Source organism: Lycium barbarum, chromosome 1 (assembly GCF_019175385.1).
Source record: "Lycium barbarum isolate Lr01 chromosome 1, ASM1917538v2, whole genome shotgun sequence".
Lineage (NCBI taxonomy): Eukaryota > Viridiplantae > Streptophyta > Magnoliopsida > Solanales > Solanaceae > Lycium > Lycium barbarum.
The window spans coordinates 137747875-137775181 of record NC_083337.1 but is presented as its reverse complement, the minus strand read 5'-3'; the positions used below and the strand labels follow the sequence as shown (position 1 = coordinate 137775181).

Here is a 27307-nt window from a genome sequence, read left to right as displayed (position 1 = left end):
TGAGTCACCTCATGGTTCAAGTGAACAGCTAAGAACAAATAAAATAAATAGGCTTCATGAAGAGATGTTGTGTTGGTGTCTCTCAGATTCAATCTTGAACTGTATAAAACTGCAATCAGGAGAGCAAGGCCCTAAGGGCACATATGCAATTCTAAAAATAATAATAATAAGGGGGAAATATGGGGAAGGTCAGGGAAGCAAGGTGAGAATGTAAAATGCAAATTTCTCATTTTAGAAGTCATGGAAGAGCATGAGAGAATCGTCAAGATTCATTAGGGAAGATTCCAGGGTAATCCGAACTTTTCTTAGGCGCCTGTATCTGTCGCCCAGTTCCCCTACCAGCCTTTCTCTGGGCATCTGAAGAATCTGGAACAAGTGACACCGAACAGTCAATCCATTAGAACATGTGAATCCACTAATAGTTAATGAAGGGGAAAGGTAAATAACAAAAATAAATGAGCAATAGACACAAAGTAAAACTTGATAAGAGAGATCTGTAAGCAAACCTCTTTTTCCTGTTCTTGCTCATGTGTTATTCTCAATCTCAAATTAAGGGCAGCATGGTACATTTCATCTAGAACATGCAGCCAAAGAGACTGCTTATTAATTTTCCACAGAACGAATTCTGATTGCCTTGCTCCAGGTGTAATAACTTTCTGGAGAGAATGGGGAATATCATTAGTATGTGTTAGAAGCTTTGTTCAATGCAATCTTTATATGACCGGGCCTACGTGCGGGTATGCATGCAAATGTACAAAGAAAAGAAGAAGAAAGCTTTCTTCAATGCAAGTCACAGTTGGAAAATAAAACAATTTGGGGCTTATCATTTTACTATGTATTCCGTTCCTCTTGACGTATGTCCTGCAAGCCCATTAGGGGGTTTCAAATGCAGCACTCGTCTATCAGAAAGGACAACAAGGAGAAATTCATAGTTGCATAAGTAGGTATTTATGCTATATTTTACGCAACTACTTATTGGATCCTATGGTGACAGTTAATTGTGAGATTTATCTGCACTGTGTGAAGCTTCATTATTGTCTACATTCCTTTTCATGGAGACTTCAAAAGATGGTGAGAGAACTGCTGCTGAAAAAAGGATTTGACTAGTTAGTAGCTTTCTGCAGTTCTTGTTCTCGACCAATTTGAATGCTATTTCGTTTTTTCATGTTAAGTAGAGTAGTAATCTGCTCATAGAAAGAACAAGCATTCTCATTGTCTATGGTTGTCTATGCAGGTGCTAGTTTGTGGAAATATACAACAAGTTTATGGCCTTTCTTACAACACAACATAAAGGTGGATATTGGAGATGGGAGCAAAATTAGATTCCTGACACATGTATCAGGCTGGAGAAGAGAAACTGATGGAAAATTTTCCCCATTTATATAGTATTTCTATGAACAAAATCTGTACTGTTGCAGAATGTCATTCAGAAGCAGCCTTACAACCAAACTTCAGAAGAAACTTCAATGAGTGGGAAGTGGAAAATGTCTGTCGACTACTCGATCTTCTAGAACATATATTTTGGAAGAAAGCAGGGTGGATTCAGATTTAGAGGTCCAGTAGAGATGAAAAATATTCAGTTAGAAGCTAAAAACAAGCTGGTCAGTGGAGGTATCATGGCCTTCTTACTCAGGATATGCTACAAAGAGGAGGATATGCCTTATGCAGCGGGTGTTTTTTCTGTTAAGAAAAATCAGGAATCTGTAAATTGTTTATTCCTCCACAGCAAGCAAACTGGACAGATATGGGATCTCTTCCTAAATATACAACAACAACAACAGCCCAGTGAAATCCCACATCTTGGGGTCTGGGGAGGGTATAATGTACGCAGACCTTACTCCTACCAAGGTAGGATGGCTGTTTCCGAGAGACCCTCGGCTCAATAGAAGCATAAAAAGGGGGTCAGATAAGGTTAAAAGATTTAAAACGATATTGCAATGAAATAATGCAAGCGACACAGTAAAACAGGATAATCAAGGAATTCAAAGCGATATGGAAATGCAAATCACGAAAGCGGCACAGATAAAATAGAGTAATCAAAGTACAGAAAGTAGCAAATAATAACATAAATCAAAGCACAAGAAATTATAATGCGCTAATGCGCCTACTAATAAGAAAAGATAACGAGACTTATATACTAGCCTTCTACCCTAATGTGGGTCCTCCACACCTTCCTATCTAAGGTCATGTCCTCGGTAAGCTGTAACTGCGTCATGTCCTGTCTAATCACCTTTCCTAAATATATATGGTGTAAAATGGGTAATGCCTAATAGTATTAGAAGTCTGTTGGAAAGTTGGCAGAGTCAACAGGTAAGCAAAGGGGAGAAGAAGATACGGAAGACCATTCCTCTATGAAAGAAACAAAAGATGCTTCGAAGATCAGAGGCTCCACATTCAGCCAACGTTAAAAAATAGATGCCTGCGGAATTTGTAATTTTGGTGTAAGGGAAGTGTAGTAGAAGACCTGGTTCAGTTTTCAGATTTCATGGATATGTAGGAGTTCAATATGTAACTGCTATCCCATTGTAATTTGCTTGCACTTTAGAAGCACCTCCTTGGTCCTTTTCTGAAGTTTCTTGATAAAAGTTTACCTTACCTGATAAAAGAAAAAGGAACAAGCAATCTCCTTCTGTACTTCTGATGAATCAGAATGATCTTCACACTTGATTCTTGAGAATTTCTGTCTGAACAGAATCATATGGTCAAAATCAGTGGTAGATTTTCCTATTTAGGAGCTTAATGAATCGCCCACTTTGCATACCCGGGTAATTGTGCTGGGTTAGAACATGGTCGAGTCCTCATCCAATCTTGAGCTTAAATTTGAGCCCCCCCAATTCTCAATATGAATCTCTACTATGAAGCACAAAATAATTGTAACAAAGTTGTGCACAGTATCTGGAACTTCGAAAGGATATTTTCATTTAACATAAAGATCTTTTTTGTTTTTAGATTACTCTGAATTTCAGGGAATGCCCCAAGTGCCAGTAATTCTTCATGGAATAGATCAGAGTTAGTCATGTTACTATTTAACAGGAGATAAAATATACGTAGTTTTATAGCACATATCCAAAATAGCACTTACTGGCATAAGACAGCAAGAAAAACCACAAAATAGTTCGAGATATATTTTGTTCTACTCTCAAAGGTCTTCAATTTTAAGGAAGCAATCAAATCAAGACATGTTCTTCATCTACTACAACAGATGACTGGAAACATATTACCTTCATGTCTAAGTAGTCATCTTTCCACAGCTTAAATAGAATCTTGAGTGCGTCTTTCTTTTCAACAAATGTGGTATCTGAAATCTGAAAAATTACAGCATTGTAAGATTGCTTTCATCTCATTTATCAACAAATTATAGCATCCAAAAACAAAACCCTCTTTCACCTAAACATTCTGGAAAACTCAAAGACTAATGCACTTCAACATTATCCTCATGTATGTGCACTTTCTCAGTGAGCAAGAATTTCAATGGAACAAGTGATGTATATATGCTCTAATCTGTTCCATTTTTACCTATGTTCTTAATACTTAATCTACCATATGATTTTGTTCTTAGCTTCAGTTTTGTGAAATGCTTTTTGCAAAATTTAAGGACTAAATGTTCTAACGGCCTCCCTTAAGATTTACATTTGCTAGAGTAAATTACAATTTAGAGAACCAACGAGATATATGCTCCTTGTTCCTGCACTTAGCAATGCAATTTTTTGGGTGAAGTGAACTTGGCATTTTGATAATAAATGAACCTATTGAATAAAAAATAGGAGGACATCTGAAATGATAGCATCAATTAAAGTTGATAGCAAATATACAAACCAGTTTTGGAGAAAAAATAGAGTTATTTATGTTTGATGATTTCATTAAATCACTTTTCGTCCCTCAAGAACATTAGCTGGAGTTGAAAATAGAAGTTTCATGGGCTACAAAGAAAGAGGGAAGATAGCCCAGGATAAACAAAATCTGGCACGTACTGAGCAGCCTCGTCGACATTTATTTATTTAAGTCTCTCATAATGATGGTGGTTGGACCAGCTAGTGGGCACCTCGACTATTTCATTACGTGATATTGCCAGCCAGTAAAGGTACCGGGTAACTTTGTCCATCAAAGCTTAGGTAGATCAGAAAGAATCACCTTGCATATTTTTTCTCTACTAGGATTTAAACCTCGGGTTTCACTCATTTTGTTGAGATAGACTAAACCCTTGGGTGGCCCCATTGCCGTTTATACAGGCAACAATTTGTAGAAATCTAGCATGCCTTCAAATTAAGTAGCCTTTAAATCATACATTCACCAAAGCTATGATACCTTATCCGTTTCAAGAAGATGATCATTTTTAGACAGTAATCTGAACATCCTGTAGGCCTCCCTCCCATACCTTTTTAATACAATGGATTCCACCTGCAAGTTATAGCATATAGAGATGAAGTAATTCAATTCTAGCACATTGAAAAGGTTCCCTGGTCTATAAGTTTGTAGCCAACCTCTTCAATGCGAGCCTGTTCAATAATGTTCTTCAAATCTGTGGACACATAACTGTCAGTTAAGTCATAACGGGAAATCAAACACTTGGATCCACATGTGTTGTAAGATATACATACCTACACTATAAGTTTCATCTATTTCCATCAATGGAGCTTTACATCCTAACTCACCAAGGGAAGCTCTGATACGCTCCAAGTCCATACCAAGACCACCTTCCCTCTTTATCACCTCATCATAAATAGCATTTATGGACTGAGGAACTGCAAATAATGATTTCAAATATCAATTAAGAAAATATAATGACAAACGCATTAAGAAAAAGGGAGAAAAGAGACTCGAAATCCAAAGAGAATGATAACACTACAATGAAACAACTAAAACATGAAACTGATATGCGTCAACACAAATCCCTCCATTTCCCAAAAACAAACCAAATAGAAATTTTTGGCACAATGTCCGAAGCTCCTACGAAACTTTACTCCGTTTCAAAATGTTCGTCTGGTTTTGACTTGGCACGGAGTTTAAGAAAGTAAAGAAGACTTTTAAATTTTCTGGTCTTAAATTAGAGATATGGGGAATGTACCAAAATGTCCTTCAATCTTGTGGTCTTAAACATGCCATGTCAAAAGTTGAATCAAAGGTGCCAAAAAAGGAAAGAGGCATTCTTTTTTAAAGAGACGAAAAAGGATAGTAAGACAAACATCTTGAAACGGAGGGAGTAAATGATTTTACTGCAGACTATGACTTGTTAATTACTCAACCAGAGACCTTATCTTGGCAAAATATCAACAGAAAAGTATAGAAGTAAGCATGCCACTGTTATGCATGTCTCTAGAAAGGTCTATAAGGCTCAGTCTCCAGTCTAGAAAGTTATCCATATACGACTGTATATGATTCAAGATGAATGTACCTTCACAAAAGACTCAAGATGCTAAAAGCCTCAAAAGCAAGGCTGAAATTAAAGTTGGTGGGGCATTTAATGAATAGAAGTCGGTGGACTTTGTAAATGTGAAATATCAAGTCTATTTATGTCATGAAGCTGGCTATACCTCATCTCAAACATATGCATATGGTTCATTAGTCACCATGCACCTACCCTTCGTTGAGACTTGAGAATTATCATACACTTTTTTTGACAAATGCAAATTTTAGTTTCTAATTATCCTTTAATAATATCAACAAGAGGTCACAATCATGTTTAAAATTTATTGACCAGTAAATGAAATCCACACTCACCTGAGTTATCAATTCTCAATTTAGTTTCAGAATGTCTACTCAACTCCAGGGTTGCAGCAAGAATAATGGCAGCATCATTGTGGACATTTACTTTCACATTTGCAACGCAAGCCTACATACAATTTGATATAGCTGTGATGCCATAGCCAAAGCCCTACTGAAGATTCTCAGGAGATTTTAGTTCTAAGAAAAAGTCAAACAAGACAATGTTTTCTGAGCCATTACTACTCTAATGGTAAAGGTTTCTGAGGTTTGCTAAATAACTTAACTATACCACTAATTTGAATGTTTAGGTACTCCACTACAAGAAATTGAGAGACCAACCTTGTGCCTCAAGCGGCGAATGAATTCTTCAAAATTGGCACGCCAGAGTACTTTCTTTTCATCTGTATCCAGCAGTTCTGTGTTTGACTCTAAATTATCTTGCTTCCGCTAAAATCAGAAGATAATATATCAACCAACTATCAAAATTGATATCTTTAATGAAAAGATCATACCAACCTTTGTGCCACATTTCACATCCATAGTCTTTATGTCAGTTTTTTCCTCAGAATTATTCCAGGTGTCTGTCTCAACTAAGAATCTCAAGGATTCCATCGGAGCTGCTGCTGCTAAGGCTCGTTGTTCAAGGGTTTGTGCTGGAATCTGTTTTCATCAGTAGATAATAAACTCAAGAACATTAACAGTAAAATACCAACTTAAAAAACTGCAGCTTTTACTGCACTATATTTACTCATCAGGAGTATTTGCTAATGCTCTCATCTACCTTCCTCACCCCAAATAACCTATCGGTAGCACTATTTTTCTTGTTAAAAAAAGAAAGCAGCATCTCTTTGCTGATTTGAAAGAACATAACCTACATTCCTTTCTCTAATACCTATGCTACTACTCCCTCTGTTTCCGTTTATACGACAGTGTTTGACTGAGCATGAAGTTTAAGATATTCATTTTTTACTTCTGTATTATATTAGTGGCCATGTAAGAAATATTAAAGTAGTTCCAACCCAAAAGAAATAAATACTAAAGTAGTAGTTGAAAATTTAGCTTGACAGAGAAAATATCACATCAAAGTTCAAAATTGAAGTTAATGGATTGAATTCTTGGAAGTTGTTGAAGTTGGATAGACATGGAATTGTGTCAAACATTTCGGAACGACCAGAAATGGAAAGATTGCCATATAATTAAAACAGATGGAGTATTTGCTTTACATTGTCAGTCCTGTCTCCTATCTTATTTTGCTTACTGTCATTTCTATGATTCCAATCTGCAAAAAAACAAAAACAAAAAAAAAATGCATCTCCTGTCTTCAGACGATAAATGGAAGCATACTGTTAATTGATGAAGCTTTAATTTAATCGTTTTCTAGGAAGTTGCTAAAAACTAATTCAACTATGACTGACTGTTTGTAACTACAGATAGGCTCTTATTGGGAAGAAAATTTGTCTTGTAAATTACTAATGTGTGGGGAAACATTATATGGTGCTGAAGTAGCATTACGCTATTACCCTACTATGAAATTAAGTAAAACAGCGAAGAATTGAACAAGACAACTTAGCCAATTAGATTATGTAACTCCTCAACTTGTTAATTTTTCTTGTCTATCATAGCAAAAGCTTCAACGTCTTGCTGTAATGTAGTTCCCCGAAATATTTCGTTAGCTTTAAATGCATCTTTGCATTTGAGAGGCTCCATTTTATTATTGCACGTCAAATGGAATGGACTTTTAAGTTATTTCTTAAGTGCAGTTATTAGTAATTCAATGAGTTTATGTTTGTTTCAGATACACGAAACGGAAAATGGAACAGAGAATCAAATGAGGAGCTTGTGGGACAAGCGCACAATGTCATTAACCACGTTATTGGTGGAAACTTTATTTCTTAGGTCAACTAGTTAAAAGAGTACCACATGATAGTTTATTATTTATATTAGATATTTGTACAGTGAAAGAGGTGTGGGCTAAGCTTCTTTGAGGCTTGAACAATGGATAAGGAGTGGTCTTGAATCTCTTTTCAAAGGAATAGATATGGGGGGAAGATAACAATGCAAAAGTTTTCCTTTCCATTGGAGTGGTCATGGCGTAACTGGTAAAGTTGTTTACCTTATGTGGGTAAGTGCCAGTTACGTTTGTCCATTTTATTCATAGAGGCTCCATAAACATACTGAGTGGTTTTGTTATAATTTTTTGCAAAGCATTTATTTTAGAAATAATTGAACTTCTATTTGATTGACGATTCATGTGCATAGACATTGGGTAGTATGGAATGATGTATAAAGGTGGTTCGCTCACAGCAGGTTAACAGCATCAGATGTCGGCCATGTCTCAACCCATTTTGGCCTGTGATATGTAAACTTGTACAGGAGCGCGATATGGCAATATCCAGTTTAAGCTCAGTTCAATATCTTGTAGGAGGATTTACTGGTTAATAGAAGAATGGAGAAGTATTCTGTTGCTCGTAGAAAATCTCCATCATGGTTACTTGTTGTTTATAATTAACAGTTCTAAAGCTCATATTGATTTATATGGTTCTTCAGCTTAAGAAGGAAAGCCAAGATCACATAGCTTTCTAGAGTAAAATGAAGAATGCAGCAGAAAACCAACATCACATGGAGTCATCAGGGTCACCGGTATATCTCAAGAGAAAGTTTTTGATGGGAAAGAAGTTATCATCATATTATAAACTTGGTATCAGAGTACCTTTGCAGATTTAGCACCTCGTTTCTTTGCAGCAGTTTCTTCTTCAGTAGGTGGTTCAAGAAATGGTTCAGGGGCAGGACATCGTTCCACAAATCTAGCGTTAACTAGTCTGTTGAAGCTATCTCGTGCAGCATCAGCGCTAGAATCTCCTGCACAGTGATGAGGCCCTCTTAAAGTAAGAAAGTTGTTTAGGAGATGCAGCCTAGGCTTATCAAAGATTGACACCCAAGATTTGTTGCTTCAGGTTCAAGTAGCTATAACCAAGAAACAAATATAAACATGCAACTTGAGGTTATGCACCCAAGGGTGTAGTCTAGTAACCAATGAAGTGGGTCTAGAACCATGAGATCTTAGGCAAATTCCAGCAGAGCGAAAACACTAGGTGTGTCCAAGCCTTGGTGGACAGAGTTACATGAATACTTGTGCTAGTGAAAGGTAGCAAGTACTACATGGAATTAGTCGAGGTGCGCGCAAACTGGCCGTACACCACACTGTCAAAAAGAATTGCTTACGTGTGGGGAACATAGATGCTCTCTTGAGGCTAGACACCTAGGTGTATTTGACTTTGTAGAAAATTTTGAGGCTTTTCTTTCATCCTTCCTCCTTATCTTTGTTTGCCTTGTTTCAATTTGCAGTTTTGCAAGAGAAGTACCAGGGGATTCAAGCAAGGATCCTTCAACTCCAAAGACTGGAAGAGGAAAGGAAGAGAGGAACTCCAGTACTATTGGTAGTAATAAGTAGAATATATCTTATACGCTTGTGAAACCTCTTATATTGAGGGTTAAGTAATACTAGTGTTTTCCTTTAAAACAAAAGACAGGAACAGAAGAAATAGCATATATATGTAGCACTAAAAAGGACCAATAATTTTATACACTCGCAGATCCTTTTATTGAGAAGCTGACTAATACTTTTGTGTAGTTCTGTTTTTATGCAGGAAGAAAAGATGTTCTGTGTAACTGCTTTAACATATTTGATGGAGTGTAGATTTAGGTGATGCTGTGTATCTCACGTGTTCTTTGTCCATGTTGTTTTTTCTGTTTTTAAAATATTAGAAACAAGAAACATGTTAATATATTGCCTATCATCTTCAATTCAAACCATTTTCTAAGGAAATGGTTTTTTATCTTTTAAAATCAGGACAAACCTTCTTCTCATTGTTTCTTATTTAGAGAAAACAGAAGCAAACAGAAGTGAAAAGTCAGATTAGAACTCAAGCTCGCATATTAAACTAATTGGCTATGATACTATAATCAGAATTTACAAGAGACTTCACAAAGAACTCCAGCAAGGATATTGTTTCACCTTGATTCGATGTCTGCTTGTATCTATCTATAATTTGGCTGAGTGAAAGCCTACCATGCTGAAGTAACCCTTCAAAAATCTCTTCACACTAGAAAACAAACACAGTCACTGTATTATAAACTATAATCAGCTTGAGATAGGGCAACGAATATTATACCTAGTGAAACCAAGAAAACTCACCTCTTTTCCCAGCTCCTCAGACACAATCTCTATAAACTTAGGGAACCTCAATTTATGTATTATGTTGTCAAATAGTGCCATGTATTGTGTAAAAACTTTTGGTGCCTCCCCAAATGCACCTAAATGGAAATATATCAGATATCAAGAAACTTCCCATTACATATCCTCAAATTGAAAAGCTAATTGTATTAGTGTTAGTACCTTCTTGTTGCACTGCAAAGGCTTGAACACAATTGTGATGAATAAGCACGAGCAAACAGTTCCTAACATTCTCTCTGCTAAGCTCTGTGAAACGTACAACCTGAGCTAAAGGTTGTGTTCCTCTTCGCAATAAACAGTCGCAAACTTTCTGCAAAAATTATCAGAAGAAGAATTAGGCAAAAGGGGATCAACAAATTGATTTTAACTTAATTGAAAGCGTCTATATAGTTTCTGCATAAGAGATATAAACCCCCCAAATAAAAACAACTACCTACCCTCAAACTCAATTAAACGAATCATCTATATCTATTCCATTCTATTTGGGTCCGTTTCATTCCAATACCAACAATTTTCTAAGTTACGAAACCCCAAAAGCGAAAAAGAAAAAGAGCAACTACTTCTGCTCAATCACATGCTATGTACATTCTCACCTCAAGCAGAAAAATCAAAACTTTGAAATCTTTAGAAAAGCATCCATATGGTTTCTGCATAAGATATAAAAAACCCAAAAAAGGGAACATTTATAAAAAATAAAAAAACTACCACTACCCCTGAACTCAATCAAACTAGTTGTGTTGACTATACGAATCGTCTATATCTATTTCCATTCTATTTGGGTCAGTTTCTATCCAATAACAATAATTTGCCAAGTAATAAGACCTCAAAAAAAAAAAATACTACTTCTTCTCAATCCCATGCTAATTGCTATGTACATTCACCCCAAGCAGAAAAAATAAAAAATTTGAAATCTTTAGAAAAACATCTATATGGGTTCTGCATAAAAGATATCAAACCCCGACAAAGGGGAACATAAAAAAAAAAAACTACCACTACCCTCGAATCGAAAACGAATCATCTATATATATTACATTCAATTTGCCAAGAAATAAAACCCCAAAAGCCACAAAAAAACAGCGAAGTCCCACAAAGTGGCCGTGCAAAGAATTGAAATTGGGGGAGAATATTACAGCGTGAATGTATCTATAGAGTCTTCAACTAGTAGAAGTAGTGAGTAAAGCGCCGTGCTAAATGGAGCATTGTGCCGCTTGATTAATAAATTACATTCCAGACAAAATTGATCCTTTCTTTTTAAGCTAGATATGAATGAAGTTGAATTGCCAAATTAACAATTTTGATTGTATTTCCCTCCAGTCAAGACTACTTTTTCTTGAAAAAGATTCACTCTACTCAAGAAACTACATTACGGGTTCATACAATAAGAGTGGCGTAAGGCCATAGAACATTCCCTCGGGATTTAGTTTTGTACAGAAAAATGAGATGAGTTTTAGAATATGGCGTCACCTATTAGATATTGTTTACGTTGTATTAGGGTTTAGGAAAATGTAAGGAATCAGATAATTTCCTTGAATAAAACCCCAAAAGCCACAAAAAAAAAAAAAAAAAAAAAACAGCGAAGAGTGGCCGTGCAAAGAATTGAAATTGGGGGGAGAGTATTACAGCGTTAAGATCACCGAAATAAGAATTGATGAGATAAACAGCCAGTTTGATTCCGTGCGGCCAAACCATTGTGCTACTCTCTTTCTTTCTTCCACTACTGACCCAGAGAGAATATTGTTGTTGCAGAAGAAGCGGCCAGGGTACAAGACAAAGGAAAAGAGCTAAATAAAACTACACGGCCCAACAGCATCAAGGGTCCATAGCTCAGTGGTAGAGCATTTGACTGCAGATCAAGAGGTCACCCGTTCGAACCCGGTTGTGGGCCGCCCTTCTGCTTTCTTTCTCTTTTTATTATTATTATTAAATACTCCGTATAGAAACTTGAATTAGATTTTGTAAAGCCATTAAACTAAGAATTAAATTTAAGTTCAAATATTGATTACTTAAATTTATTAATTCTCCCAAGAGCTAAATTAATCTATTGTTCTCATTTAAAAATCATAAATATACATCTTTTTTTTTTTTGCGCAGATTGGCCTTCATTTGGAGCGGTCTTTAATTTTTGCCCTTCAAATTGGTGGTCTTTAAGTTTTGCCTTTCACCTAATACCTTGAGGTAGTGGATTTGAATCCCAACTCAATAAAAAAAATTAAAAAAAAACCGCAAGGCAGAATTTGGGTCTTAAGGGCAAAAGTTAAATACTACCAATTTGAGGGGCAAAAGTTAAGTACCACCAATTTGAGGAACAAAAATTAAAGACCACCCCCAGCGAAGGACAATCCTGTAAATTACCCCATATTCATTGCAGAAAAATAGCCCAAACTTTACATTACAATTCGCTGGCCCAAAAATACAATAAGCCCATTCTTATATCCAAAAGAACCAATGTTTGATCCGTTATTTTGGTGTCCCCGTCTTTGTCTGTAGTGTGTTGCCTCCAATCTCTCTAGTATCCCCGTCTTTGTCCGTAGTTTGTTGCCTCCAATCCATATTGTGTTGCCTCCAGTCTCTCTCCTTCAATACTTCATATACATCGATACTTCAAAATCAGAACTAATGCAGCTCGAAAACTTCATATACATTAGCAATTGGTGAAAGAAATCAACAATTGTTTTCAGTTTTTTTCTGCAATTAATGGTTTGAAAAACTTCATCTACATCCTTATTGTGCAATTCATGATTTCAACTTGTTTCAATAGAGAATGCAGATTTATCCTGTATGCCTTCTTCATAGTGGTCAATGGACTAATGACAATTAATTTGTCAATTTTGTTGCTGATTATATTGCTATTGGGTCTACCTTCAACTTTGAAAATTTAGTTGAAGCAATTTCAAAGCAGATCAGACTAGATACTCAGTTAAATGCATTAGAAATTAAGTTTGTTCCAAGGGATGGGTTGATGCTTGTCCTAATCTACAATGATATTGGAGTTCAGGTCTATATCGAATTGAAAAAGAAAAATCCACAGTTCACTGACTCTGCGCTCTATGTCACGGTGGGAGGAGGTTGAGAATGATTCAGTTGCTGCAAGCTCGAGTGGTATAAATAGAGGCAACTTGGTACAAGAGGTTGATACAATAGATGTAATTGAGTATGAAAGTGATAATGAATATATTGAAAACAAGGATTTTGGAATAATAAATGATATGTTACACAACGAAGTTGAGGAGGATCAGGTTTATAAAGCAAGGAAACTGTTGTTAGTGTGATGCATAACTATGATGTTCGGAATAATTTCCAGTATAAGGTGAAGAGATCAAGTAAATCAAGGTATAATTATAAGTGTATATTCTGTTATATTTTTGTATAAATATGTATATTGACAAAGTTACGTATAAACTTGTATAAACCCGTATATCACTTTGTACTGATTTGTGATTCCCCCACTGGATATATGTGTATAAACTTGTATATCAGTGTATACTGATTTGTGATTCCCCCACTTTATGTGTATAAACTTGTATATCAATGTGTACTGATTTGTGATTCCCCCATTGGATATATGTGTATAAACTTATATATCAATGTGTACTGATTTGTGATTCCCCCACTGGAGATATGTGTATAAACCTGTATATCAATGTATATTGATTTTGATTCCCCTTGGATATATGTGTATAAAAACTTGAATATCATGTTTCCTGGATATAGTCTAAAGCGAAACACTTGTATATTGTCTTACATTTGTGATTCTCTTGTATAAATATTGTATAATCACGTATATCCCCTGAAATCGAGCTTTCCGGTGAAAAGTGATAGATATGAGGGGAATGGAATCACTTTAAAAATAGTGAAAAAATGTGCAGTATATGTATAAAGATGTATAACTTTAAGTATTGGTTTTCTTAAGTTCATAGGCAAACTTTCCCATAATATAAATTAAGTTCATAAGATATCTATAACTTTTTGTATAATCTTGTATAATCACGCATATCCCCTTAAAAAACTTGAATTATTATTATTATTAAATTCAAATTAAATACTCCGAATAGAAACTTGAATTAGATTTTGTAAAGCGATTAAATTTAAGTTCAAATATTGATTACTTAAATTTATTAATTCTCCCAAGAGCTAAATTAATCGATTGTTCTCATTTAAAAATCATAAATATACAATTGGGACATATACATCTTTCTTTTTTTTTGCGCGGATTGGCCTTCATTTGGAGCGGTCTTTAATTTTTGCCCTTCACCTAATACCTTGAGGTAGTGGATTTGAATCCTATCTCAGTAAAAAAAAAACGCAAGGCAGAATTTGGGTCTTAAGGGCAAAAGTTAAATACCACCAATTTGAGGGGCAAAAGTTAAATACCACCAATTCGAGGGACAAAAATTAAAGACTACCCCCAGCGAAGGACAATCCTGCAAATTGCCCCATATACATTGCAGAAAAATAGCCCAAACTTTACATCACAATTCGCTAGCCCAAAATTACAATAAGCCCATTCTTATATCTAAAAGAACCAATGTTTGATCCATTATTTTAGTATCCTCGTCTTTGTCCGTAGTGTGTTGCCTCCAATCTCTCTGGTATACCCATCTTTGTCTGTAGTGTGTTGCCTCCAATCTCTCTGGTATCCCCGTCTTTGTCACGACCCGAATAGGGTCGCGACGGGCACCCGGGGCAAACCACCGAGCACCGCTCGTTCTAATACTCATCTTACTCATTTAATGCCCTTTTACCAATTTTATACACGAATTGTAGGAAAATCATATTTTATATAGAAACATAAATACTTATATACATTTGCCTCTCGGCCATCAAAATAATATATACATAATAATAACATCTTGTGAGACCATCTAACCCACACTGCGCGTCTACGAGCCTCTACTGACATATTATACATATAGACGGAACAAGACTCCGTCGTGCGCGAAATATATAAAGGAACCAAAGGAATAAACATAAGCACCTCCGAACAATGGAGTGCTCTCAATCAGCTGACAGCTACTAACAATCTGGATCAAGCTCACCTCCCTGTCTACCTGTGGGCATGAACACAGCGTCCGAAGAAAACGGACGTCAGTACGAACATTGTACTGAGTATGAGAGGCATAAACAATGAAGAAAGACAGTGATAATATAATGTGAGCATCAATATGAAACATCTGAATCTGAATGACAATCATAAAAGAAGTAATGCATGTTGTCTTACTAATCATACTCATCATAATCTCATATATGCATAATATGCAAGCTGCCCGTCCATATCGGAACGGTGTGATAATCAATAACATTAGCCCGCGTCCGGGGTACCATCTCATGCCGCCCACTAGTGGTGTCTGCCCATGCCAAAAGGTCATGGTGTATCCGTATAGCTGCCCGCCTTGGCGGTGACTGCCCGGCCAACTAGGCGCGGTGTAATATGATTATGACATGCTCATAAAAAAATACATGTAATAATATGCTTATCATAATATGCTTATCATAGTACATGCATAAGACTCAAGATCAACTATACTCTGTCGGGGTGGCGTAAGGTCGTGATCCCCCGATTTCATTATGGAGCAATTATTGACATTCTGCCTCACCTTGAAGGAATTAGTACATAAGGTGAGTGTAAGCAATAAATAACATCATTATCAATATGGCATCATCATATCATATCTCTTATCTTATATAGACATTTATGGACTTAGGCTTCTAGCTTTCCGGAAAATAGGAACTCATGAAGAGGAAAAGAACTCATGCTATAGGATTCATGCCATTAGAAAGAAAGGACTAGCCTCACATACCTTTGTCGTTTAGCTATGTTATCGTTCACTTGCCCTCCCCCAATGTCACGTCGTTACCTTCACGGGAGAATTTGTATTAACATTAGTTAATCGACTATAAGAACGCGTCGTAAATTCTAGAGAAAATTGGGCAGCATTTCCCCTGTAAACTTAACAATCCTCGAAATTCCAACTTAGCCAAACATCAATCAAAATACCAACAACAACAATACCAACAATTTCATATCAAACTAGGATTAAATCCATTCTTAAATTACTCCCAAAACAGCCCAACATGCATTCGGATGCCAATGCTTGTATACACTTCTTTATTTTCGTATATCCATAATATAACAACAACAACTACCGCCAATCCCCCGATATTCCAGCCCACAAAACAGTCCATAACGACCATAAAACAGTCCCCAAAATATCATCGCAATACAACCACAAATATTATACCAAATAGCTCCAAAATACAGTCATAAAATAGCCACGAAAATTACATAAAACAGCCCCAAATATCGGCACAAAACAGCCCGGTATACGCTTTGTATACAATATCTTTATACACTTTATTCTCTCAAATTCAAGAACAACAACTTATCAACAACATCAACAACAATATCAACAACCTCATATAGCAATATAAGCACCTAGAAATCTCTCAAAGTTCCAATCAAAAACAACCCTCAAGGCAACCATATCAACCAACTAATCTATGACTTCATAACATAATTCCCTTCACTTTAAACTAGGGAATTCTCCCATGAATAACTTAATTAACAAGAATAGAGTTTATTACATACCTTATTGCCCAGAAAACTCAACTAAAATCCTAGCTCCAAGCTTCAATAATCAGCCACACATCAAGCACCAAATACTATAATCCTTTCCTAACTAGTTTCCAATTTCCTAAGATGAAATCTTGCTTTGATTTGGAGGAATTCAACTTGAAAGATTTACAGAGCTTTTAGGAGGGTTTGGGAGGGTTTAGAGAGAGTTTAGAGTAAGAGAGAGAGGTAGAAAATGAAAAAAATCAGATTTTTTTCCGATTTTTAATTTCTGATTTTTTTACTGTTCATCGGATACTGTTCATCCGCGGCTACTATTCATCCGTGTCTACTGTTCACCCGCAGAATTATTTCATGGACTCAATTTTTTTTTCTGAGGTGTAACAGTCTTTGTCCGTAGTGTGTTGCCTCCAATCCATATTGTGTTGCCTCCAATCTCTCTCCTTCAGTACTTCATATACATCGATACTTCAAAATCAGACCTAATATAGCTCGAAAACTTCATATACATTAGCAATTGGTGAAAGAAATCAACAATTGTTTCCAGTTTTTTCTGCAATTAATGGTTTGAAAAACTTCATCTACATCCTTATTGCGCAATTCGTGATTTCAATTGTTTCAATGGAGAATGGAGATTTATACTATATGCCTTCTTCATAGTGGTCAATGGACTAATGACAATTAATTTGTCAATTTTGTTGCTGATTGTATTGCTATTGGGTCTACCTTCAACTTTGAAAATTTAGTTGAAGCAATTTCAAAGCAGATCAGACTAGATACTCAGTTAAATGCATTAGAAATGAAGTTTGTTCCAATGGATGGGTTGATGCCTGTCCTAATCTACAATGATATTGGAGTTCAGGTCTATATCGAATTGAAAAAGAAAAATCCACAGTTCACTGACTCTGCACTCTATGTCACGGTGGGAGGAAGTTGAGAATGATCCAGTTGCTGCAAGCTCGAGTGGTATAAATAGAGGCAACTTGGTACAAGAGGTTGATACAATAGATGTAATTGAGTATGAAAGTGATAATGAATATATTGAAAACAAGGATTTTGGAATAATAAATGATATGTTACACAACGAGGTTGAGGAGGATTAGGTTTATAAAACAAGGAAACTGTTGTTAGTGTGATGCATAACTATGCTGTTCAGAATAATTTCCAGTATAAGGTGAAGAGATCAAGTAAATCAAGGTACAATTATAGGTGTATATTTTGTTATATTTTTGTATAAATAAATATGTATATTGACAAAGTTATGTGTATAAACTTGTATAAACCTGTATATCAATGTGTACTGTTTTGTGATTCCCCCACTGGATATATGTGTATAAACTTATATATCAATGTATACTAATTTGTGATTCCCCCACTTTATGTGTATAAACTTGTATATCAATGTGTACTGATTTGTGATTCCCCTATTGGATATATGTGTATAAACTTATATATCAATGTGTAATGATTTGTGATTCCCCCACTGGATATATGTGTATAAACCTGTATATCAATGTATATTGACTTTGATTCCCCCTGTATATATGTGTATAAAAACTTGAATATCATGTTTCCTAGATATAGTCTAAAGCGAAACACTTGTATATTTTCTTACATTTGTCATTCTCTTGTATAATATTGTATAATCACGTATATTCCCTGAAATTGAGCTTTCTGGTGAAAAGTGATAGATATGAGGGGAATGGAATCACTTTAAAAATAGTGAAAAAATGTGCAGTATATGTATAAAGAGGTATAACTTTAAGTACTGTTTTCTTGAGTTCATAGGCCAACTTTCCCAAAATACAAATTGAGTTCATAAGATATCTATAACTTTTTGTATAATCTTGTATAATCACGCATATCCCCTTAAAAAAGAGGATGCAGATTGCCTAAGATCAACAAATATTACTTGAGAACCTGTGATACCGTAAAATAAAACATTTCAACACTCGGAAATCATCACAATTGTACACAATAAAAGTGCTTTTCATTGATTAGCAACATCATTGTACTTTACAGTATTACATCAAAATAGCTTAGTCAAATTCCTTTCTAAAAGCCACTTTGCATGTACTTTACATTATCGCTTCAAAACATCTAAGTAGAATTCAAAAAGCATTGATATGCAACCCCCTACTTTTCCTCACGTTTCCTCTTCCTCCTCCCGAACCATCTGTTAGTAACTTCTTTAGTCCCGCTAGTTGCATCGGCCTTTTGTTTTTTTCTTTCATAATCCCACAACAGGGATCCATAGCAGTAAAAGCAATAAAGTAAAATAAAATTAATAGAAAAGGATACCTATTAGTTTGTTGTGGCAGGTTATCAACCAGATTTATCAGCAAAACATCACTTTGAGTTTTGTCAATGCCCCTCTTAACATTGAATTTGGACATTTCTAGGAAGTATGGTAGCAATGTTTTGTAAGGTAATAGAGTTTTCATAACAAGTTTGTCATTTTTTGAATCATGCTGGGAGTCGTACACATGGATGCACCACTCACTGAAGGTAAAGACACCCGAAACCCAATGTCCTAATTTAGATTTTCCCCGATTGACATAAATCGGGAATAACACATGATGAACTTTGTGCCAAGCTACATTTGCATCACAGCAACGACCTCTAATTTACTCTTCTACTTCACGCTCTTCTGGGATCACAGAAAAATCTTGACCTTTTTTCTCAAACCCATATAGAGTAAATAAAGCTTCTTATTGAAGAAAAAAAAAGTCAGTTGTAGTAAACTTTACGCGAAGAGTAGGTCCATATTTTGCCTTCTTCCTCAGATAGTAAAATATGACATCCAAATGCTGGGACAAGAAAAGAAGAATGCTGAATATACAACACATATACCAAAAAATACAAATATATACAAGCATGTACCAAAAGTATACTGCACATATACAAATTTATACAAACATATTCAAGCATAAACAAAGCATTTACTAAGAAATTAAATCTTGAAACCAGAATTAGAACAAGCAAGAATACCAGGAAACTCAGCGAGTCGAAATAAAAACATTGATTATTTATAAAATAAGCAGTCAAAAGTGAACATTCAACATACTAGAAACAGTCAACCCAACACATATACAGATTTGTATACATCTATGCTACTATATTTTCTTTTGTTGAACAAAAGTAAATACACAAACATATACAAAAGTATGTGCTCACATATACAAATTTTTACAAACATATGCATATCACTAGTGTGCTTTGCAGGTTTCCAAGCACTGACCCACATCCTATAGGACATGATGTGATACAAATGTGGTACAAGTATGGCTGGTTTCATATAAGCAATAGGGCAATTTTTTAAGAAATCAACTGCAGTAACTCATGGGCAGATGCACATAAAGGGGAGCAGCACTCACAAGTATCAAGTGTGCTTTGTAGGTTTTCAAGCACTGCAGATTGGCTATTGACAGTTATTGAAGCAACTGGAACACACAAGGAAGCAATTTCAACTAGATTAACTCAAATTTTCAAATGATGCAGAGGTTGTTCATACTATGCATGGAGGTTTTCTAAGTATGCAGGCTTATTTATAAAGATACATATGCACTAGTGCTTGTTACATGATACAGTGGTATGGAAACTGCAGTTTAAGTGCAGCAAATTCCTGGTTCATAGTTATGTCACTGATCCAAATCACTTCAGATATAATGTGATACAAAAAAGGATTGCTAAAGATCAGTGCTATAGTTCCATTGATTCACTTGGTACAGGAAATGACATGGGACTCAAGTTTGACACAAAAGGAACCAAGTGCAGTCTGCAGATTATCAAAGTTTTTAAATTTGCAGATATGCAGGTTCATCAAAGTTGCTGCTACATAGATGCAGTTTTTCAAACTTGGCAGTGGCACCAGATAATGAAGTTCTTATGGTTAGATATGATATAATGTCATACTTGATCTATTTATTGGCTTGTTATCAGTGTGTGGCATTAACATTAGATACTCAACCTGCTGAGAGTTTGCCAATTTATGAAAAGGGTATAGGTACAAATTACTAGTTAGTTGAAGCATTGCAGTGTAGCGGACAGAAGCAACAATTTCTGCAGATCACACGAATTATCTGCAGAATTGTTAAGTATGCAACTAGAAGATTTAGTTGCAGCTATTACTTTACACACTGCAGTAGTTGGAACAAGAATTGCTTTACTGATCATGCAGAAGACTTGGGACAGTGTAGGATAGTTATGGTGTAGTGAAGTGATCTCCACTTCATACAATTGCGCCAAACTCATATGACCACGCCATTCTTGCAAATGTTCAGTAGCTGCAGCAGTTCACCAACACTCAAACAAACAGTACAAAGGATATTAAGCATTTACAAAGCAGTTACTTAAGAAAATAAATCTTGAAACCAGAATTAGAACAAGCAAGAATACTAGGAAACTCAGCGACTCTAAATAAAATCATTGATTATTTATAAAATGAGTAGTCGAAAGTAAACATTCAACGTACTAGAAACATGGAAACAGCGAACCCAACACCTATACAAAATTATACAAACATAAACAAGCATTGATCTATACTTAGCACAGCTACTATCTTTTTTTTTGTTGGACAAAAGTAAATATACAAACATATACAAAAGTATACACTCACATATATAGATTATACAAGCTTATGCAAAAGCATGTTTGTGTATGTACAATAGGACAGATACTCCCATTATACACAATTAAACAAACATATACAAAATTATACATTTTAGGACAGAAAAAGTGGTAATACCATATCTTTCAAAGGTCGACCACTATGTACAAGCGCCTCAAACCAGTCCTTTCAGTTTATATGACACGAGTCGAAAACAAAATCTTCGGGGAGATCATTTTTTCCGTCACGATACAGAGTTTTGGGACTTAAAAATTATGAAAAAAAGAACACCATCAAGACATTTGCAAAAATGTAAAAAACCAGAAAATAAAAAGCTTAAAATGAGTAAAGTTACTGTCGTGTCATATTCATCCCATCCTTAATGAATTCCACAAACTATTGGGCCAAAACCGACAAGGGATCAAATTCATCAATGTCTCTCATGAAAGGTAGTTGATATCAAAAATACACTTGGATGTACCCGAATCAAAATCTTCCACATATGGATCTTGGGCTGATTTTCCTGGAAATTTCTTTCATTCCAATTTTTTAGGAGTCATGTCTTTTTCTCCTACTTCCATGACGAATGGTCTAGGAAGCTCGATCTCGAACATCTTTATCTTAGCAACCTCTTCATCGCTAATATCCCAAGGTTGAGGGAGCACAACTTGGGACATCTTTATATTGGCAAACTCTTCATCAGTAATACCACACTAGGGATCGTCTTTGACACCATCAACTGCTTCCACTTAGAAAGAGAAAAAAGATTAATAAAAAATATGAAGGTAGATAAAGAAAAAGAAAATTCATGAAAAAATACCAAGATGACCATCAGTAACTTTCTCATTTTCCTTGACACTTGATTTTGTTTGGTCAAGTTGCATGTTTACTTCATGCATTTGCTCGGGGGGTTCAACACCCTCACTTGCTACCACTTAGACAGAAAAAAATATTAATCAAAAGGTTTCAATCCGAAGGCAAAAAAAAGACCAAGTATAGGACAAAAATATACCAGGAAGACCATCAGTAATTTGCTGATTTCCCTTGACACATGACGCATTTTGGTCAGATCGCATGTTTAGGTCATGCCCTTGCTCGAGGGGGGGGGGGGGGGGGGGAACATCAGTACCCTCTTCATTTCCCTTGACACTGTTTGGTCATCTTGCATATTTAGATCATGCACTTGTTCGGGGGGAGGAGGGGAGAGGGAAGGAGGTGGAACATAATCATTATTGTCAAATCCATCATTGCCTAGCCCAGATGTACCGTCCTCATCAGCATCGCCTTGATCACTCGGTTGCTTAATTTTCAGATGCTTAAATATGATTCCAAAGGAAGATATGATGTAAGTGTTGAGTGCCACAACTACCAGTAAGCTATAAAAAGGGAAAAAAACATAAATTAAATTAATAAGAATGTGTATAAAAAAAACACAATTGACAACCTACAAAGATATCAAAGAAGCGATACCTCTGAAACATCACTCCTCAACTGAGCAACTTTAGCCATAAACCCATCATTTCTCCCGGAAGGATCGCATCTCAATACGGGTTACTGCTCCGTATTTTGAGAATGAGGTTGTTTAGGCCGCTGCTCCATATTCTGAGGATGTGGTAGGGGTGAAATGTTAGAATCTTCATTCTGAAAAACGGACAAACCCCATGAAGAAACATGGTCGGCATTGATATCTTCAAAATATGCAACAATTTTCAAGTTTATTTTTTCCTTAGTGGTAGGAGAAATGTTGCAGTACTTCATCTACAAAAAGCAAAAAATAGGCTAATTTTGTATAGTATATATAATCTTGTATCAGAGAATTTGAAGAAAAGGGATGCTAGGCATTTTACTTTGTCGATACTAGGCATGAGCACATCATCAGTCAAGAACGTATACGTCGGAGAATCAGTCACTTTCCAGTTAAGAATAAGTGGCACATTAGTGCTAACACAACAGGAGACAGGTCTACAGGCGCAGAAGAATGAACCTGAAATAACATATAAACAATTTAGTTTAGATTTATGCTAAACTAAACATGGAATAACATATAAACAATTAATTAGTATATTATTTTATTGTAAAAAATCAAAAATGTGTGTCGACGGGCTCCTGAGATGGATGGCGAGAGGGCTCCTTAGAGGGCTCGTGAGCTGGCTCCTCAGCGGTCTCCTGAGCGAGCCCCGAAGCCGGAGATGTAGATGGTGCCGGAGCAGGAGACGGGTCCACAGGCGCAGAAGGATGAACCTGAAATAACATATAAACAATTTAGTTTAGATTTATTCTAAACTAGACATGAAATAACATATCAACAATTAATTTAGTACATTATTTTATTGTAAAAAATCAAACCTGTGTGTCGACGGGCTCCTGAGATGGCTAGTGAGAGGGCTCCTCAGCGGTCTCCTGAGCGAGCCCCGGAGCCGGAGACATGTCTAAGTCCTCGAATAAGTAATCGAAGTCCAGCTCCGTGCCACCCTATAGATCACGAGCTAGCTGCTCACCCTGTGGATGATGAACTGGGGGCTGTGCAGGCGATGGCCAGAACATGTGATCTGAAAATAAATCCGGCGTATATACAGGTGTCGATGGATGCTCTGAAATCGACGGGATCTCTAAAGTTGACGGAGGCTGCGGGCTGGAGCTGGAACTGGAGCATGCTCGTCAGGCTCATCTACTAGACCACTACCCCTTCTGGTCCCATCCTCTCTATGACCAGCCCTTCTGGCCCTACTACCTCCGCTACCAGCCCCTCTGCCCCTACCCTCTTGGCCACCAGCCCCTCTGGCCCCACCCCTTCTGTCACCCCTCCCCCTTCTGCCACCACCACCACCTCTTCCAGCCTGACCACGACCACTCGTTGCTTGATGTAGGACCTCTGGAACATGCTCGTCGAGACGTCCGAGCTCCTGTGCCTATAGCAGACCACCCTCGGCTAGCTGAACCATCCGCACTGCATATCCCGCTGTCTTGGGGGCAACCATATGGTCCAAGCTCTCCCAGCGCTTGATAAGCAATACATAAATTGCTTATCTACATAAATTGAATAAATTTGTAACGTATTACATAAGACGAATAATTAAGTTTAGGACTAATAAAACTTACCAACGCCTCATACTGTCCTACGAGTGCTGCATATCCTCGGACATCTGCACGAGGCCTCGCGAGGTTGCCAATCAAGCTGGGAGTGATCCGTGTGTACCACTCCATGTACCTCTGGATCGGAGTCGCATGTCCGACCACTACTAGCGTCCCCACCCTCTGATCCCAACGGTAGACCTGGAGTTGCATAAAGGCCCGCCATGCATCAATGACGGCCGCACGCTGCTCCCGCGAGTAATGGTCATGCTCCCCAGTAACCTGCTCAGGTATATTCTGTACTCGGCTAAACTGTCGTAAGACGCGGTCGGGCGCGTGATCCTCAATGATATCCTGTTACACCTCGAAAATTTTTCCGTTGGTACGCAAGTGGATGAACTAGTGATGAATATGAGTGCATGATGTCTATGAGCAAGAAACGACGTTTGATGACCTTAGGCGAGATTTCGAACGTATCCGATGTGAGATGAGAGAGCTGGCCAAGTTAAGATGAGATATAAGGTGAGTGATGCATGTGCATGGACGTGGGTGATTCAAATGAGAAGTCTAAGAAATATGGGAAGTTGCAGAATTGCAACTGCCCAGTGGTCGTAAAGTGCATAATACGGACCGTAAATCGATATACGGTCCGTAAACTGCCAGTCGTAAACTGCCAGTCGTAAACTGCCATGCAAGGTTTCAACTTTCTGCCCAGTCAAGAAATGGTAAAATACGACCAGGTGGACGGACCGTAAAGTGATTTACGGCCCGTAAACCATGGTCGTAAACCACCATGAAGGCAGCCCAGCTTCTGGTTCTGGAAATGGTTAAATACGCCCATGGAGGACGAGCCGTATAGTGGAATACGGGTCGTAAACCACGATGGACGACCACTGTTCATCTCAGCACAGATTTCACAAGTCATTAAATAAAGGGACCAACACTTGTTTTATTTCATTACAACATTACACCACTTCTCTCTAAAACTTCTCTCTACATTTATTATATGAGTTTTCAAGGATTATAAGCCATCAATAACATTAAGACAAGTGAATCAAGGATAAGGGAATCATCAAGGATCATCCAAGTCAAGAAATCCAAATGGAGAAAAACTAGGGTTTTGCTCAAAGAAGAGTATTATCAACCAAAGCTTGTTCTTACAACTTCTAAGGTAAGATTCATGATTTTTACAAGATGTTTAAGGTATTGGAGAATTAAAATACATGAATTGTAGAAAATGTGGTCAACTAGGTCATGAATGGTGAATAGTGACATTTTGAGGAATAGTTTGAATTGAATTATGAATGTTGTTGTGTTACGATATGAATGCATTATAAATGGTACTAAGATCATGAACTCGACACTTTAGACGAATGGACGAAGTTGGAGGTCATGACCATAAATATGAGAGAATTAGAAGCAAATTGAGAAATCTAGATGATGTGGATGATGTGAATGACTAATGGCCATTGTTATGATATTAATGAAGGTATAGACGCTAGCATTGAAAGGAAACGTGCAAGTGTAGAATAGTCCGACGAAAAGGTATGTAAGGCTAACCCTTCTTTCATAAGGCATGGTTCTTAGCCAAATTTCTAATTCCTCTATATGGGTATGTTGTATTGAAGTGATTGACACTCCGAGCTCATAAGCTCACGATCCTTAACATGTACTACGATTGTACTATGCCCTCATATGACGAGTAAGCCTAAGATATTGATGTAGCAATAATGACGATGATAGTGATGACGATAATAATAATAATGATGCCAAAGGTGCCTACGGGCTATTATACTTATATGTGCCTATGAAGGGCTATAATGATACCCCGAGCTTATAACGCCGGGTAGAATATATGTATATGATTATGTATAAAGTATGTATACGATTACGAAACGCGCGCACACCTCTGCAGATGGTACGGATAACCCTGAAGCCTTGGTAGGGCCAGGTAGAAATAACATTGAGCCTTGGTTGGCTAAGTACGTATGAAACACCGAACCTTATGGTCGGGCACGCTATATATGTATGTAGGTGTATGGCTATGTATATAATATGAATATGAATGTGAAAAGACTATGTATACGAATACGAATAAGGACATGTATGCGAATATGAGCACAAGTAGGGTACGAGCACTATTATGAAATACGCATGAGAAATGGAAAGTTCCTATGAGAGGCAGGTAAGTGCAATGATGATGATATTATTGTCTTCCCTCCTGTGCCACTTCATATATTGTCTATGATGCTTCTATATTGATGTTAATCACGCTTTCCATACTCAGTACATTCTTCGTACTGACGTCTTTTTGTTTGTGGACGCTGCGTCATGCCCGCAGGTGCACAGGGAGACAAACTTGATCCATAGCTGCCTATTCGGAGATTACATAGAGAGCTCCAATTCCTTCGGAGCCATATCTTTTGGGTACTCATTATTTTGTGTATATAATTATGGGCATAGCGGGGTCCTGTCCCGCTCATACGATATGTCATACTCTTAGAGGCTCGTAGTCATGTGTATGTGGGTAGAGATGTTCGGCCATGTCGGCCCATGTTTTGTATATCTTTTGTTGGCCTCGTCGGCCTTGTACTTATGATGTGGCATAGATGCCTATGATATGTTAAATGATGATGGTCGTCGTCTAATGGGATCAATATGATTAACGATAAGAAAAGCACGAATTGACTTATGGTTCACCTAGATGATTATGTTATGTACGATAAGGGGGTGCCCGGGTGGGGTAGCACCGGGTGCTCGTCGCGGCCCCTAGCCGGGTCGTGACATATCCATATGTATCAACAGACACCGCGACCTCTACGTGGGCTCACCAGCCCTACACAATGTCGGCAGCTGATCCAAAGTCTAATCATACGGCGTCCAGTTAAAAGCCTGTAAAAAGAATTGAATTAGTTAACAATAAAAGACTAATATAGTAAAAAAAAAATAACATACTAAGTTAAATAAATAAAACTTACTGTTTCTGCCGTCATACGATCTAACTGATCCCTGAACGGGAGAATACTGTGGTGTGTATCCACATCTCAGATTACGCCTCCTGTCTAGCTCCTCGCATAGGACACCGCCTCAACAACACAATCGAACGGAGGGTCAGCAA

At 37.0% G+C, this 27307-nt stretch overlaps 1 protein-coding gene and 1 non-coding gene across 3 annotated transcripts; one reads left to right on the top strand and one right to left on the bottom strand.

Moving 5' to 3' along the window:
* Positions 1-12: 12 nt before the first annotated feature.
* On the bottom strand, positions 13-11767 carry LOC132639274 (uncharacterized). 2 transcript variants are annotated; one of them, XM_060355740.1, is made up of 14 exons: positions 11558-11767; positions 10100-10247; positions 9899-10017; positions 9719-9806; positions 6927-6982; positions 6220-6363; positions 6043-6150; positions 5719-5830; positions 4599-4742; positions 4482-4519; positions 4306-4398; positions 3222-3305; positions 507-656; positions 13-366 (listed from the first exon to the last, which is right to left on the bottom strand). In XM_060355740.1, exons 1-14 carry the CDS (start codon positions 11624-11626, stop codon positions 232-234), a joined length of 1488 nt encoding a protein of 495 aa, XP_060211723.1. In that variant the 5' UTR covers positions 11627-11767; the 3' UTR covers positions 13-231. The 2 variants fall into 2 exon arrangements, with proteins under 2 accessions (XP_060211723.1, XP_060211717.1); XM_060355734.1 differs by lacking the exon at positions 6927-6982 and adding an exon at positions 8414-8562 and having other exon boundaries at positions 11558-11759.
* On the top strand, positions 11751-11823 carry TRNAC-GCA (transfer RNA cysteine (anticodon GCA)). Its single transcript has one exon. It is a non-coding gene; the product is annotated as a tRNA-Cys (tRNA).
* The last annotated feature ends 15484 nt before the right edge of the window (positions 11824-27307 follow it).